The sequence below is a fragment of the Pagrus pagrus genome, assembly GCF_965226575.1.
Source record: "Pagrus pagrus genome assembly, chromosome: 6".
Taxonomy (NCBI): Eukaryota; Metazoa; Chordata; class Actinopteri; order Spariformes; family Sparidae; genus Pagrus; species Pagrus pagrus.
Window position 1 is genome coordinate 26,685 of NC_140190.1, and position 13,764 is coordinate 40,448.

At 42.6% G+C, this 13,764-nt stretch overlaps 2 protein-coding genes across 3 annotated transcripts in view; both read left to right on the forward strand.

The window, feature by feature from the left end:
* The first annotated feature begins 56 nt into the window (after positions 1 to 56).
* Positions 57 to 6,486, forward strand: LOC311259080 (ELAV-like protein 1). Of its 2 annotated transcripts, none has more exons than XM_084355945.1 (8): positions 57 to 236; positions 807 to 868; positions 968 to 1,036; positions 1,168 to 1,333; positions 4,364 to 4,467; positions 4,938 to 5,091; positions 5,202 to 5,427; positions 5,558 to 6,486. In XM_084355945.1, exons 2-8 carry the CDS (start codon positions 833 to 835, stop codon positions 5,874 to 5,876), a joined length of 1,074 nt encoding a protein of 357 aa, XP_084212071.1. In that variant the 5' UTR covers positions 57 to 236; positions 807 to 832; the 3' UTR covers positions 5,877 to 6,486. The 2 variants fall into 2 exon arrangements, with proteins under 2 accessions (XP_084212071.1, XP_084212070.1); XM_084355944.1 differs by having other exon boundaries at positions 4,938 to 5,089; positions 5,191 to 5,427.
* Positions 6,487 to 7,485: 999 nt separating this feature from the next.
* The window catches only part of wdr18 (WD repeat domain 18), a 37,092-nt gene continuing 30,813 nt past the window's right edge, over positions 7,486 to 13,764 (forward strand). The window contains exons 1-3 of the mRNA XM_084354291.1: positions 7,486 to 7,752; positions 8,872 to 8,982; positions 9,157 to 9,290. Coding sequence (XP_084210417.1) covers positions 7,543 to 7,752; positions 8,872 to 8,982; positions 9,157 to 9,290 — 455 coding nt within the window. The 5' untranslated portion in view covers positions 7,486 to 7,542. The remainder of the gene's footprint in view (positions 7,753 to 8,871; positions 8,983 to 9,156; positions 9,291 to 13,764) is intronic.

The window sequence follows — 13,764 nt, forward strand, 5'->3', positions numbered from 1 at the left end:
AATCAGTTGCTCTTTCATCCTTAACGTTACAGAAGAAGACGCAGCTGTGATCTCGCGACACTTTGCGAAACAGCGTAAGTTTGCTTCCTTTGTGTGGCGCGGAGAGCAGTCGTCAGCTAAAAGCTAATCTGCTGTTTTTAAAAACATTTGTTAGCTTAGCATCAGCACAACATCCGTCCGGAGATCGATATAAGTGAGATTGCAGACTGTCACACACCTGTCCGTCACGGTTACAGGTAAGATATATGACGTCTGTTAGCCGTTAGCTCGTGGCATTAGCCTCGCACAGCGCCGATAGCTGCTTAGCCTCTTTGTGTGAGCACGGTGCTAACATGTGGCTAACACTTACTGGTTGTTGTCGGTTTTTAGCTCGGTATCGATCATTTTTTAAATGATTTTTATTCGAAGTGAACACAAACTGCAGCTCATCGGTCCACTTGAGTCAGCAGGTTTACACCCTGCGTCCGGCTTTGTTCCGGATCAGACGCGGTTCAGTACCGATTCAGTATCCGTGAGAAACGTTTCAGAAGCGACCCTGTAATCGGTGATCAATATCAGGGCTGGGTCACATTACTGTGACTACTAATGACACTAATATTAATATAAATAGTTATTAAAAGAGAGCTCTGTCACCATCTTCAGACTCACGAATCTGAATCTGATCAGAACTGAAAAACGATTGATTGGTTCATCTCTATTACTGTAATCTAATTACAAATATTTTCATTGTAATATAATTACATGTAATCTGACCCAACCCTGTGAGTAATGAGAGTAAGAGTAACGTGACACCTTGTTTCTTTCAGACCAGTGAAGCACCTGAGTCGTTTCCATGGCGCTAAGACGAGGACATATCAGGTACCTGAAGGTGAGTTGATCAATAACTTCCTGACCAGATCAATAACTGAGTCATGACTACAGTACCTGTGTGTTCTGTAGTGTACGGTAATGTGTCTGTGTGTCACAGGTGTGTGAGGTTCAGTCATCTCAGAGTGATGTCAGAGACAGCCAACACGTGAAAGGAGCTGCTGGAAAGGTGACGTCTGCCCTTTGATTGGCTGAATCAGCCATTAAATATGTTGTGTGGGTGTGACTCCAGTTGTGCTGGTGATGTGACACAGGTGTGTGTGTGTGTGTGTGTGTGTGTGTGTGTTTGTGTTGACTCAGGAGTTGTACGATAACGGGTACGAGCAGATGATGGAGGACGACGATGCGCGGACGAACCTGATTGTGAACTACCTGCCACAGAGCATGAGTCAGGACGAGCTGCGGAGTCTGTTCAGCAGCGTCGGAGACGTCGAGTCCGCCAAACTCATCCGGGACAAAGTGGCAGGTAACTCACCACAATACTACTGCAGTACTGCTGTAGCACTACCACAGTACTACTGTAGTACTGCTGCTGACTGCAGAGTAATGCTCTGAGCTATGAAAACTTTATATGTATGTTTACAGGCCTCAGTACTACTGCAGTAATACTGTGCAAACACACCAATACTGTAGTACTACTAAGGCTAGTTCATACAAATACCACAGTAATACTGTAATATAGTGAGTATGACTAGAATTACTGTAAAGCTTGAGTTCTTGAACTACAGTACTAATACTGCAAGTGAACTTCATAGTCCCAGCTGCTGTAGTAGGTGTAGTAGTAATATCAGTAGTTGTACTGTGTGCAGTATTTCCTGTGGTTTTTCTTTCCAACAGCTTTTTTTTCCCCCTGAAGTTTTTTTTATGTTTTTGGGTATTTTTTTATTTAACTGCGGATCATCTGATTTTTGTTTTTAATTATTTTTTGTTTTTAAAACTGTTTTGTTTTTTAAAAAAGGATAATTCTGTGTTTTCTGTCTGAACTGAAATTTTTTCTTTCTGCACTGTTGTAACATTTTTTATTTTTCACACCAGGTTTAATGACTCAGTGTTTAACAGGTATTTCATGGCAATTCATTAAACTCAGGTTCAGCAATATGGATCAATATTCATCATACAGGAAACTGAATGCTTATTTATTTATTTATTTATTTATTATGTAAATCAAACAGAAATTATACATTTCATTTATTTAATTTTTAAATGTGTCCTGCTGACAGGGGTCTTTTAATTACTAATACATATATACAGTATAGCTGCCTATATCTATGTATATATTGTTCTAAGATATTAAATTAATGAATGATAAAGTAAACGTATCGGCGAACCTGAGATGAACTGTGCTTAACCGAATTTAACAAAAATGTACAAATGGTTTAAATGTGTTCACCGTTTTTATTTTATTTTTCAGGTTTTTTAAAATGTCTGTAAAGTTTTAATGATTAATGTTTGAAGATTATTTGTTCTGAACAAGTCAAGAAAACTGTCGACAACAAATTTACTCCAAATTTTTCGCACACCTTTTTTTTCCTCAGAGTGAGTGCTCCTGTCAGTGTAATAGACACTGATCAGCCACAACACTAAAACCATAGACAGGTGAAGTGAATGACTTTGATCATCATGTTGCATTGCAATGTTTGGCTGGGAAACGTCAAGTCATGTGGATGCTACTTGACATGCATCACCAACCCAAACACAGATGCTGATCAGGTACACCCCCTCTCACATGTACCTACACTGGAGTGGCTGCAGGACTATGTGCCTCGACAGACGGCCATAGCTGCTCAAGAATGACCCAAGGAATGTGACAAAGGGCTCAAGATGTCAACCTGGTCTGGGTTAACAAGTCTGACCCATGGGGGCAGCACCTCGCAACCCACAGGACTCAGAGGATCGACTGGAGGTATCCTGTGGTGCCAGACACCGCAGGATACCTCCAGATGCTGGGGGTTGCCATTGGTAAGGATGTACATGATCTGCAGTGGTGTTTGGGTGGGTGGTGTGTGTAGTTTCCACATGAATAGTGTTCTGTAGTAATGAGCCCTAAAACCCAGAAAGCAGTTAGCATGTAAGCACTTCCTGTCCCCTCGCCTCAAAGTCTGTGAGTCTGTTGAATGTGGTTACCACACACCTTAAAATCCATCTACAGAGGTTGTCGGGGACATTAAACGTCTACTCACTAGTCCGTCTTTATAGGCCCACTTTAGTTACAAACTATTCTAACTCTGACTTTACAACTTGTACATTGATCAGTTAATAGAAAACCTGGATAGTAATTGTGTAGTAAGACGCTTAGTGGTGGTGATGTTTAAGTCATGTGACCATGATGTCGTCTGTTTGTAGCCTAACATTAGCTTTTTACTCCAATTCAATAATCTCACAGAGGGATCCAGGGTGAGGCTAACTTCAGTTGGCTACAAAAATACGTCATCGCTACACCACTCGATGCCAGGACACAATGTTTCCTAGCCTAACATTGCATTATAACAATATTATTAATGCTTTACCTGTCAATGGTTGTAATGTTGTGACTGATCGACGGCAGAGATAAAGGACAACAGGATACAGCACAATGGGTATACAGAACATCTGGGCATAGGACTACAGGGATACATGACAACAGTGAGGGCTATAGGATATGGGGGGGGATAAATGACAGCAGGGCTAAAGGATGGGGGGGTAAAGGAGAGCAGGACTATAGGACGGGGGGGTAAAGTACAGCAGGGCTATAAGAGGGGGGTAAAGGAGAGCAGGGCTACGGGGGGGGGGGACAGCAGGGCTACAGGACGGGGGTAAAGGACAGCAGGGCTATAGGACGGGGGTAAAGGACAGCAGGGCTACAGGACGGGGGGAAAGGACAGCAGGGCTACAGGACAGGGGGTAAAGGACGGGGGGTAAAGGACAGCAGGGCTATAGGACGGGGGTAAAGGACAGCAGGGCTACAGGACGGGGGGAAAGGACAGCAGGGCTACAGGACAGGGGGTAAAGGACAGGGGGAAAGGACAGCAGCGCTATAGGACGGGGGGTAAAGGACAGCAGGGCTATAGGACGGGGGGTAAAGGACAGCAGGGCTATAAGAGGGGGGTAAAGGACAGCAGGGCTATAGGACGGGGGTAAAGGACAGCAGGGCTACAGGACGGGGGGGGGGGGGAGTACAGCAGGGCTATAGGACGGGGGGGAAAGGACAGCAGGGCTATAGGACAACAGGATGTAGCAGGTATAAGTTGTTGTTGGACTTCATTCCTCACCTCTGATTCGTCAGTTCAATGTAACTGCAGCTTTCTGATTGGTCACTGAACACTTAATGTTGAGGGGTCTCACTCTGACACAGTTTTCAGGGTTCAAGGTTTTCTGGGTTTGTTCAGAGTCTGATGTTGACACTGTATGACGAGTTTTATTGTCTGTATTCAGTCTGTGATGTAACCCACAGTGTGGCAGCTGTAACAGACAGTTTTGTTATTTTATTTTGTTGTTGTTTTTTTTTGTGTTTCTCTAGGCCACAGTTTAGGTTACGGCTTTGTTAACTTTGTTAACCCTAGTGATGCAGAGAGGGCTATCAGTACCCTCAATGGCCTGAGGCTACAGTCTAAAACTATCAAGGTAATGTGCAACAGGTGCTCTTTGATTTTCCTGTCTCAACTGATAGATGTGTTATGTTCCCTGGACAGTAGAGGGCGCTCTCACCTGCAAACTGTGATGGATGAAGGTATTTTAAAACTCTGCTGTCATGTTGGTAAAATATTCTCAGCCTGTTTTTTAATATCGACACATGTTGACACCAAATCTGTGTGACACTGTGCCGAGCTTTTATTTTCTTAAATTTCTGCTTTTATTTTTTGACAAAAGTGCCTATTGGTCTGAGCCTGTTTGGATGCTTTTATTTTGTCATTTTGTTTATTTTTCATTTGGGACGGTTCCGGTTGTTTGTCATTCACACATTTGAAATATTCTGGATTTTATTTACAGACTTGATGTAATGTTATTTCATTTTGTTTGTTGTTGTTGTTCATTTGAATCCTTTCTGGTTGTTTCGACAACAGACTGAGACACTTCCTGTTTCCTCCCTGCAGGTGTCGTTCGCGCGGCCGAGTTCCGACATGATCAAAGATGCTAATCTATACATCAGTGGGCTTCCGCGGACGCTAAGTCAGCAGGACCTGGAGGACATGTTCAGTCGCTACGGCAACATCATCAACTCCAGAGTGCTCGTGGACCAGGCATCTGGTAACACCTTGTCATGTGACATAGTCGTGACATCACACGGTCATGTGACAAATCACAGCCCTTCAGACATTTACACTCCCCTCTCTCCTTTAATCTTATTGACTGTCTAGGTTTGTCGCGGGGCGTGGCCTTCATCCGGTTTGATAAGCGGTCTGAGGCCGAAGACGCTGTCAAACACCTGAATGGGCACACGCCCCCGGGCAGCTCTGAGCCAATCACAGTGAAGTTTGCTGCCAACCCGAATCAGGCCCGGAACTCCCAGATGATGTCACAGATGTACCACGGCCAATCACGGCGCTTCGGAGGACCCGTCCATCACCAGGCCCAGAGGTTCAGGTATGATCATCTGTCTGTGTTGTCCAAAGGCAGAACCTCCTGTAACAGATTACTGTTTCCTGTAACCAAAGTAATCAGATTACTGAGATAATGCTCAGTAACTTTCATGATACTTCCTGTTTCCCTCCAGGTTTTCTCCAATGAGCGTTGACCACATGGGCAGTGGGGGGGGGGTCTCGGGGAACTCGTCCAGCGGTTGGTGCATCTTTATCTATAATCTGGGTCAGGATGCGGACGAGGCCATCCTGTGGCAGATGTTCGGGCCGTTTGGCGCCGTCGTCAACGTGAAGGTGATCCGGGACTTCAATACCAACAAGTGTAAAGGTTTTGGCTTTGTTACCATGACGAACTACGAGGAGGCCGCCATGGCGATCCACAGCCTGAATGGGTACCGACTGGGAGACAAAGTCCTGCAGGTCTCCTTCAAGACCAGCAAGGGACACAAGTAGAGAGCAGAGCAGGAAGGGAGCGTTGAGTCTCTAACGAGGAAACGAGTCAGACAAGTTTTTGTTGTTTTTTTGTAGCAGTCAGTCGAGCCGAACAGTTTCAGGAAAATGTGTTTTTGCATTTGTAAGTTTATTTTTTTCCCAGCATGCTCAGTTCCTTTCAGGCTGTATGACATCACTTGTTTACGTTGATGACATCAGCAGAGTTTGGATTGTGGTTCAGATGTTTGAAACAACAGAAACATGTGGAGTCGCTGTAGTTTGTTTGTTTGTTTTAAACATAGCGAAGCAGTTTGTTCTCCTTCAGATGTCATCAACATATATCACATGTATAATTAATAAAGCTTATGTCACAGATTTGGATTACGTAAAACAAAAGTTTAGAGTTAAACTCTCTGATGTTCGGTGACTGATAGCTTTCTCAGCCAAGCGGCAAAGAGGAGGCGGGGCTTGCGGTTTCTTTTTGAACAGAGATTTTATTTTTTTTAAACGGCTTCCTGACGTACAGAAACTTTGTGTACTGACCTTTTTTTCATTTGTATTAGTTTCTGAATTGCAGCTGATTGTGATGTTGAACTGCTTGTTCAATAATAAATCTGTTATGGAAAACTTCTGTTTACTTTTGTTTCTTTCAGTTTACTGAGAAATATTAAGGACCGACATTAAAATTAGCAAATATAATGGATAGATTCTGACAGAGAAAAACAAAAAACGACTGACTGCAAACAATCTGGTTTAAAAAATAAATGAGAAGAAATTTTGACAAAATCACAAAAAATTTGCAAAGAAAAAACATTTAATTTAGTGGCATAAACTCAGAAGTCCAGACAGACAAATATTTTTTAATTAATTTTAATATTTTGTTAGCTTTAAAGATGGCGGTCAATGGATCGGAGTTTGATTAACTGATGACATAATTTTTCACAGATCCTCGTCACTGTTTGACATTTATGTCCATTAAAAACAAGCTGCAGTGATTTGTACATGAATTATCGGCGTTCAGACTCAGTAATGATCCAACAGTATTTCCTGATCTGGGTCATGTGATCTGAGATTTATCACTTCTGCTGCGACTCAATGTTCCATGAAATTTCTGATTCTTCAGTCAGAAATAATTTTTAATGTCATACATTTAGTGATGATACAAGAACCACCAGTCATCTAAAACCACAAAAAACTGGACCAGATATAACCAGTGCACTACGCCTCTCTGTCCCAGTATAACCGGTCCACTACGCCTCTCTGTCCCAGTACAACCAGTCCACTACGCCTCTCTGTCCCAGTACAACCAGTGCACTACGCCTCTCTGTCCCAGTATAACAGGTCCACTACGCCTCTGTCCCAGTATAACCGGTCCACTATGCCTCTCTGTCCCAGTACAACCAGTCCACTACGCCTCTCTGTCCCAGTATAACCAGTCCACTACGCCTCTCTGTCCTATTATAACCAGTCTACTACGTCTCTCTGTCCCAGTACAACCAGTCCACTCATCCTCTCTGTCCCAGTACAACCAGTCCACTATGTCTCTCTGTCCCAGTATAACCAGTCCTCTCTGTGTTACCAGTACCTCGCTCCTACATCTCCCATCATGCACCCAGTCCAGGAAATGACGTAGCCGTGCTGCTAGCAGCCCGCCGGCTTCCCGCGTGTGTCTTGTTGTGGAGCCAACATGGCGGCTCCTCTGGAGGTGATCGTGAGCAGTGATTCCGGCTCTCAGCTGTGGAACAGCACCGTGTTCGACCTGCACAGCGGCTCCAGCTTGCTCTCCTACCGCGGAGGGAACAGCTCCGCCCGGGGACTGACCGTCCTCGGCGGCCAGTACCTGCTGTCCGCCCAGCAGGGCAAGAACTTCATCAACGTGTGGGAGATCCAGAGAAAGGTACGGGCGGACACATCCGAAACATCTGAACACATCCGAAACATCTGAACACATCCGAAACATCTGAACACCTGAACACACCTGCTGCATGTCACCTCACTGACACACTCTCCACTGCGGGGACAGGTGGCCGGAAATAGTCCCGAGTCTTTCCTGAACACAGACAAAACATCACCAGACTCCTTCATGAAAGAACTGAAATTAGACTCGGCGCTCGTCTGTAGACAGACACAGAAACTCCAGTCAAACAAAATGTCACTTATTTAAACTTAGCAGATTCTGGTGGTGAATTCGGCCTGACTCACATCCAACAAAATTCATTTTAACTTTGTTTACAACTGATCTAATGGCATGAATCCAGATCGGCTCGCTGCTGATTTGGTTGATGAAAGACGAAGAACCGACATGTGGAAAGATAATATATAATTTATGTTATACAGGTTATGAATGGACCAGTATAACCTGAATGGACTGGTGTACTGGTTATACTGGGTCGTTCTGTGTTGTATTAGTGTAGTTCTGTGTAGTATTAATGTAGCTCTGTGTAGTATTAATGTAGTTCTGTGTAGTATTAATGTAGCTCTGTGTAGTATTAATGTCGGTCCGTGTAGTATTAATGTAGTTCTGTGTTGTATTAATGTAGCTCTGTGTAGTATTAATGTAGTTCTGTGTTGTATTAATGTAGTTCTGTGTAGTATTAATGTAGTTCTGTGTTGTATTAATGTAGTTCTGTGTAGTGTTGATGTAGTTCTGTGTAGTGTTAATGTTAACCTGCGTAGTATTGCTGTAGTTGTGCGTAGTATTGCTGTAGTTGTGCATAGTATTGCTGTAGTTGTGTGTAGTATTGCTGTAGTTGTGCGTAGTATTGCTGTAGTTGTGCGTATTATGCTGTAGTTGTGCGTAGTATTGCTGTAGTTGTGTGTATTATGCTGTAGTTGTGCGTAGTATTACTCTACTATTATATTACTCCTTCATCATATATACATTTTTTTGAAAATCAAAATATTTTTCACTGGCTCTGATATCACATTCACTGACTTTATGTCAGCAGTAGACATGACATCAAGGTTTTCTATCTGTTTGATACGTGTTATGTGTGACACCCTGTTTGTCTTCCAGGATCAGCTGCAGCAGAAGATTGTGTGTCCAGGTGTGGTCACCTGTCTGACTGCCTCGCCTAATGGACTCTTCCTCGCTGCTGCTGTCGCTGAGGCCATTTACCTGTGGGAGGTGGGTCAGCTTCTTTTTCTTTTTTTCAAACATTTCTGAACACATACAATCAGCTGGAGGAAACAAAAGCATTTCTGATTTGTTAAAGATAATTAATAAGTATTATTATAATATTAGTTCAGAATGAACAAACTGTGACATCATGTCTGTCTACCTCCTCTGTGATTGGTTCAGGTGTCCACAGGTAAGCTGCTGTGTGTCCTCAGTCGTCACTATCAGGATGTTACCTGTCTGAAGTTCACAGACGACAGCAGCCATTTTGTTTCTGCAGGAAAAGACAACTTGGCTCTGGTGTGGAGTCTGTCCAGGTAACACACACCTGAACACATCTGAAACAGGGGTGGCCTATACAATTAATGAACTTGATGTATTGTGGTTTGTTCTACGTGACATGTATTAAACAAGTCTGCCACATTCTTTGTGTGTACAAATTGTGTGGTATACAGTCTATATCTTCGTGTAGTATACAGTGTGTATACCATTGTGGAGTGCACAGTGTGTATACCATTGTGTAGTATACAGTGTGTGTATACCCTTGTGTAGTAATAATACTACTAATAATAATAATAATAATAATAATACATTTTATTTATAATGCACTTTACATTTAAGCAATCTCAAAGTGCTACAGTACAAGCTTAATTGAAAAAGGGACACACGTTAATAAAAGTTAAAAAAGACAATGAAAAGTGTACTAAAATTTAGCAGAAAGCTTTCTTGAATAAATATGTCTTTAAGTTTTGTTTAAAAACATCAGTGGTCTGTGGGGCCCTCAGGTGGTCTGGGAGGGCGTTCCACAGCCTTGGAGCTGCAGAGCAAAAGGCCCGGTCGCCCATAGTGCGGAGCTTGGTTCTGGGGGTTTGGAGGGTGTTTGTATTTGCAGATCGGAGGGTTCGTGTAGGGGGGTCGGGGGTTAGGAGTTCTTTGAGATATTGGGGGGCATGTCCATGAATGCACTGGTGGGTGAGGAGGGAGACCTTGTACTCAATTCTGAGTGGGACAGGGGGCCAGTTGAGAGATTTGAGGATGGGGCTGATGTGATCATACTTGCGCACCCTCATCAGGATCCTGGCAGCGCTATTCTGGATATACTGCAGTCTCTGTAAGCTCCTGCCAGAGATCCCGCTGAGGAGTGCATTACAGTAATCCAGCCTGGAGGAGACGAAGGCGTGGACGAGCTTCTCTGCATCAGCCAGGGTGAGAGTTGGATGGAGTTTGGCAATGTTCCTGAGGTGATAGAATGATGTTTTACAAAGATGTTTGATGTGGGTGTCAAAAGTGAGTTGTGGGTCAATTTCGACACCTAGGTTGGTGACAGAAGTGGAGAGGGGGATGTTTTGGCCGGTGAAGGTGATGGTGGAAGAGTGGAGCTGATGTGGAGTGCCAACTAGAATGGCCTCTGTTTTTGAACTGTTTAGTTGAAGGAAGTTGAGCTTCATCCACGCCTCTATCTCCTCCAGGCAGGTGGTCAGTGTGGATGTTGGCAGGGGAGCAGTGGAAGTGGGAGTTGTTCGTAGGTAGAGTTGTGTGTCATCAGCATAGCAATGGTAGGATATCCCATGCTTGCTGATGACCTTGCCTAGGGCAAGCAGGTAGAGGGTGAAAAGGGTAGGGCCCAGCACAGAGTCCTGGGGGACACCACAGATGACCTTGTGGGTGTGTGACCTTGCTTTGTCCAGGGTTACATGCTCGGTTCTGTTGGACAAGTAGGAGGTGAACAAGTTTAAAAGTCCAATGGTATGTTGCAGGCGGTGGAGGAGGATGCTGTGGTCAACTGTATCAAAAGCAGCTGTTAGGTCAAGGAGGATGAGAAGAGATGGAGAACCAGAATCTGATGCCATCAGAAGGTCATTGGTGACCCTGACCAAAGCTGTTTCTGTGCTATGGCCAGGGCGAAAACCAGACTGGAACTTTTCAAAACGATTATTGTGTTTGAGGTGATCGTGAAGTTGTGCAGCGACTATTTTTTCCAGAACTTTTGACAGGAATGGCAGGTTTGAAATGGGTCTGTAATTGGAGAGGGTTTCTGGATCCAGGGTGGGTTTTTTCAGCAGTGGTCTGATGACAGCGGTTTTTAATGCAGAAGGGATATGGCCAGCCAGGAGGGAGTGGTTTATGATCTTGGTGATGAAAGGAGATATGGCAGAGATGTTGGCCTTCAGCATGGCTGAAGGGAAGGGGTCCAGAGCACAGGTGGATGGTTTCATTTTTCTGACAATATCCTCCACCTCTCCCTGTGTGATGTTGAGGAAGGAGCAGAGAGGCTGGACATTCTCAGATAGTGGGTCAGCAGTTTGGGGGGGCCGAACAGCAGTGGTGGAAAGATGTGAGTGGATTTTGGCGACTATTTGTCTGAAAAAAGTGATGTGCATATTGCACCTCTCCTCAGTGACCTCAGAGTGGGAGAGTGATGGGGGTTTGAGAAGGTGATTTATTGTTGAGAAAAGTTGTTAAGAAATTCCAGGGCTGTTGTTGATGATGGTGGAATAAAACCTGGACCGTGCATCACTCAGAGCTTCTGCATATGCCTTCCTGTGCTCCTTGTATGCCTGTTTGTGAACAGTAAGCCCGGAGGCCTTGAGCCACTGCTCAAGGACACGCCCAGCCGCCTTAATCTTACGCAACTCACAGGTGTACCAAGGTGCTGAGCGCGAGAAGGAGACTGTCCTGGATGTTAAAGGGGCGTGGAGGTCCAGTAGCCCGCTAAATAAAAAATATTTAGAGATGTAAAATGTAAAAACAAGAGGTGTATCTCATGCAGCCAATGTAGTTACATGATCCCACACTGATTTTGAGTCAATTGATCATATGACCTGGAAGCTATTGAGCTAGCATGCTAATATTTACATATAAAAATTAATAAAAATAATTTACGGATGTAAAATGTAAAAACAAGAGGTGTATCTCATGCAGCCAGTGTAGTTACATGATCCCACACTGATTTTGAGTCATTGATCACATGATCTGGAAGCTATTGAGCTAACATGCTAATATTTACATATAAAAATTAATAAAAAATATTTAGAGATGTAAAATGTAAAAACAAGAGGTGTATCTCATGCAGCCAGTGTAGTTACATGATCCCAACATGATTTTGAGTCAATTGATCACATGACCTGGAAGCTATTGAGCTAACATGCTAATATTTGCATATAAAAATTAATAAAAAATATGAAGGAATGTAAAATGTAAAAACAAGAGGCGTATCTCATGCAGCCAGTGTAGTTACATGATCCCACACTGATTTTGAGTCAGTTGATCACATGACCTGGAAGCTATTGAGCTAACATGCTAATATTTACATATAAAAATTAATAAAAATTAATAAAAAATATTTAGAGATGTAAAATGTAAAAACAAGAGGTGTATCTCATGCAGCCAGTGTAGTTACATGATCCCACACTGATTTTGAGTCAATTGATCACATGACCTGGAAGCTATTGAGCTAACATGCTAATATTTGAATATAAAAATTAATAAAAAATATGAAGGAATGTAAAATGTAAAAACAAGAGGCGTATCTCATGCAGCCAGTGTAGTTACATGATCCCAACATGATTTTGAGTCAATTGATCACATGACCTGGAAGCTATTGAGCTAACATGCTAATATTTACATATAAAAATTAATAAAAAATATTTAGAGATGTAAAATGTAAAAACAAGAGGTGTATCTCATGCAGCCAGTGTAGTTACATGATCCCACACTGATTTTGAGTCAAATGATCATATGACCTGGAAGCTATTGAGCTAACATGCTAATATTTGCATATAAAAATTAATAAAAAATATTTAGAGATGTAAAATGTAAAAACAAGAGGTGTATCTCATGCAGCCAGTGTAGTTACATGATCCCAAACTGATTTTGAGTCAGTTGATCACATGACCTGGAAGCTATTGAGCTAACATGCTAATATTTACATATAAAAATTAATAAAAATTAATAAAAAATATTTAGAGATGTAAAATGTAAAAACAAGAGGTGTATCTCATGCAGCCAGTGTAGTTACATGATCCCACACTGATTTTGAGTCAGTTGATCACATGACCTGGAAGCTATTGAGCTAACATGCTAATATTTGCATATAAAAATTAATAAAAAATATGAAGGAATGTAAAATGTAAAAACAAGAGGTGTATCTCATGCAGCCAGTGTAGTTACATGATCCCAACATGATTTTGAGTCAATTGATCACATGACCTGGAAGCTATTGAGCTAAAATGCTAATAGTTGCATATAAAAATTAAAGCTATGGTCTACGAATTGAAAGATTTGTTATTATTATTAACATTATTTAGATGGTGGTTATGACCCAATAGTACCACCTACACAATGTGAAGAGTAAAAGGAACCAAATAAATCCATTATCTCCTGCGCCTGTAAAACTGAAAAGAAATTGACCAATAGGAACCATCCGGTTCGGATGGCTCCTATTGGATAACTTTTCCAATCCAATCCTCGCTCACTCTCCTGCTCCTGCTCACGTCTGGTCCCGACCCACTTCCGCATTTGAAACTACAAGCGGACAAGAGGTTTGTTTTGCCCTGAGCAGTTCAGCTGCCTCTGCTTGCCCCACCGACAAAGAGTCAAAGAAAGAAAGTCTGTCACTGAAAAGACACAAACCTTAACAAAAACCACTAACCCTAACTTTTACATTTTACATCGGTTCATATTTTTTATTAATTTTTATATGCAAATATTAGCATTTTTGCTCAATAGCTTCCAGGTCATGTGATCAATTGACTCAAAATCAGTGTGGGATCATGTAACTACACTGGCTGC

Bases quoted from the DNA above. Each gene is read 5' to 3' on its own strand.
- LOC311259080 (XM_084355944.1), top strand. From the start codon at position 833: ATGGCGCTAAGACGAGGACATATCAGGTACCTGAAG. The intron at 4,468-4,937 runs GTAATGTGCAAC...TCCTCCCTGCAG, and splicing joins TACAGTCTAAAACTATCAAG to GTGTCGTTCGCGCGGCCGAG. The intron at 5,090-5,190 runs TGGTAACACCTT...CTTTAATCTTAT, and splicing joins GTGCTCGTGGACCAGGCATC to TGACTGTCTAGGTTTGTCGC.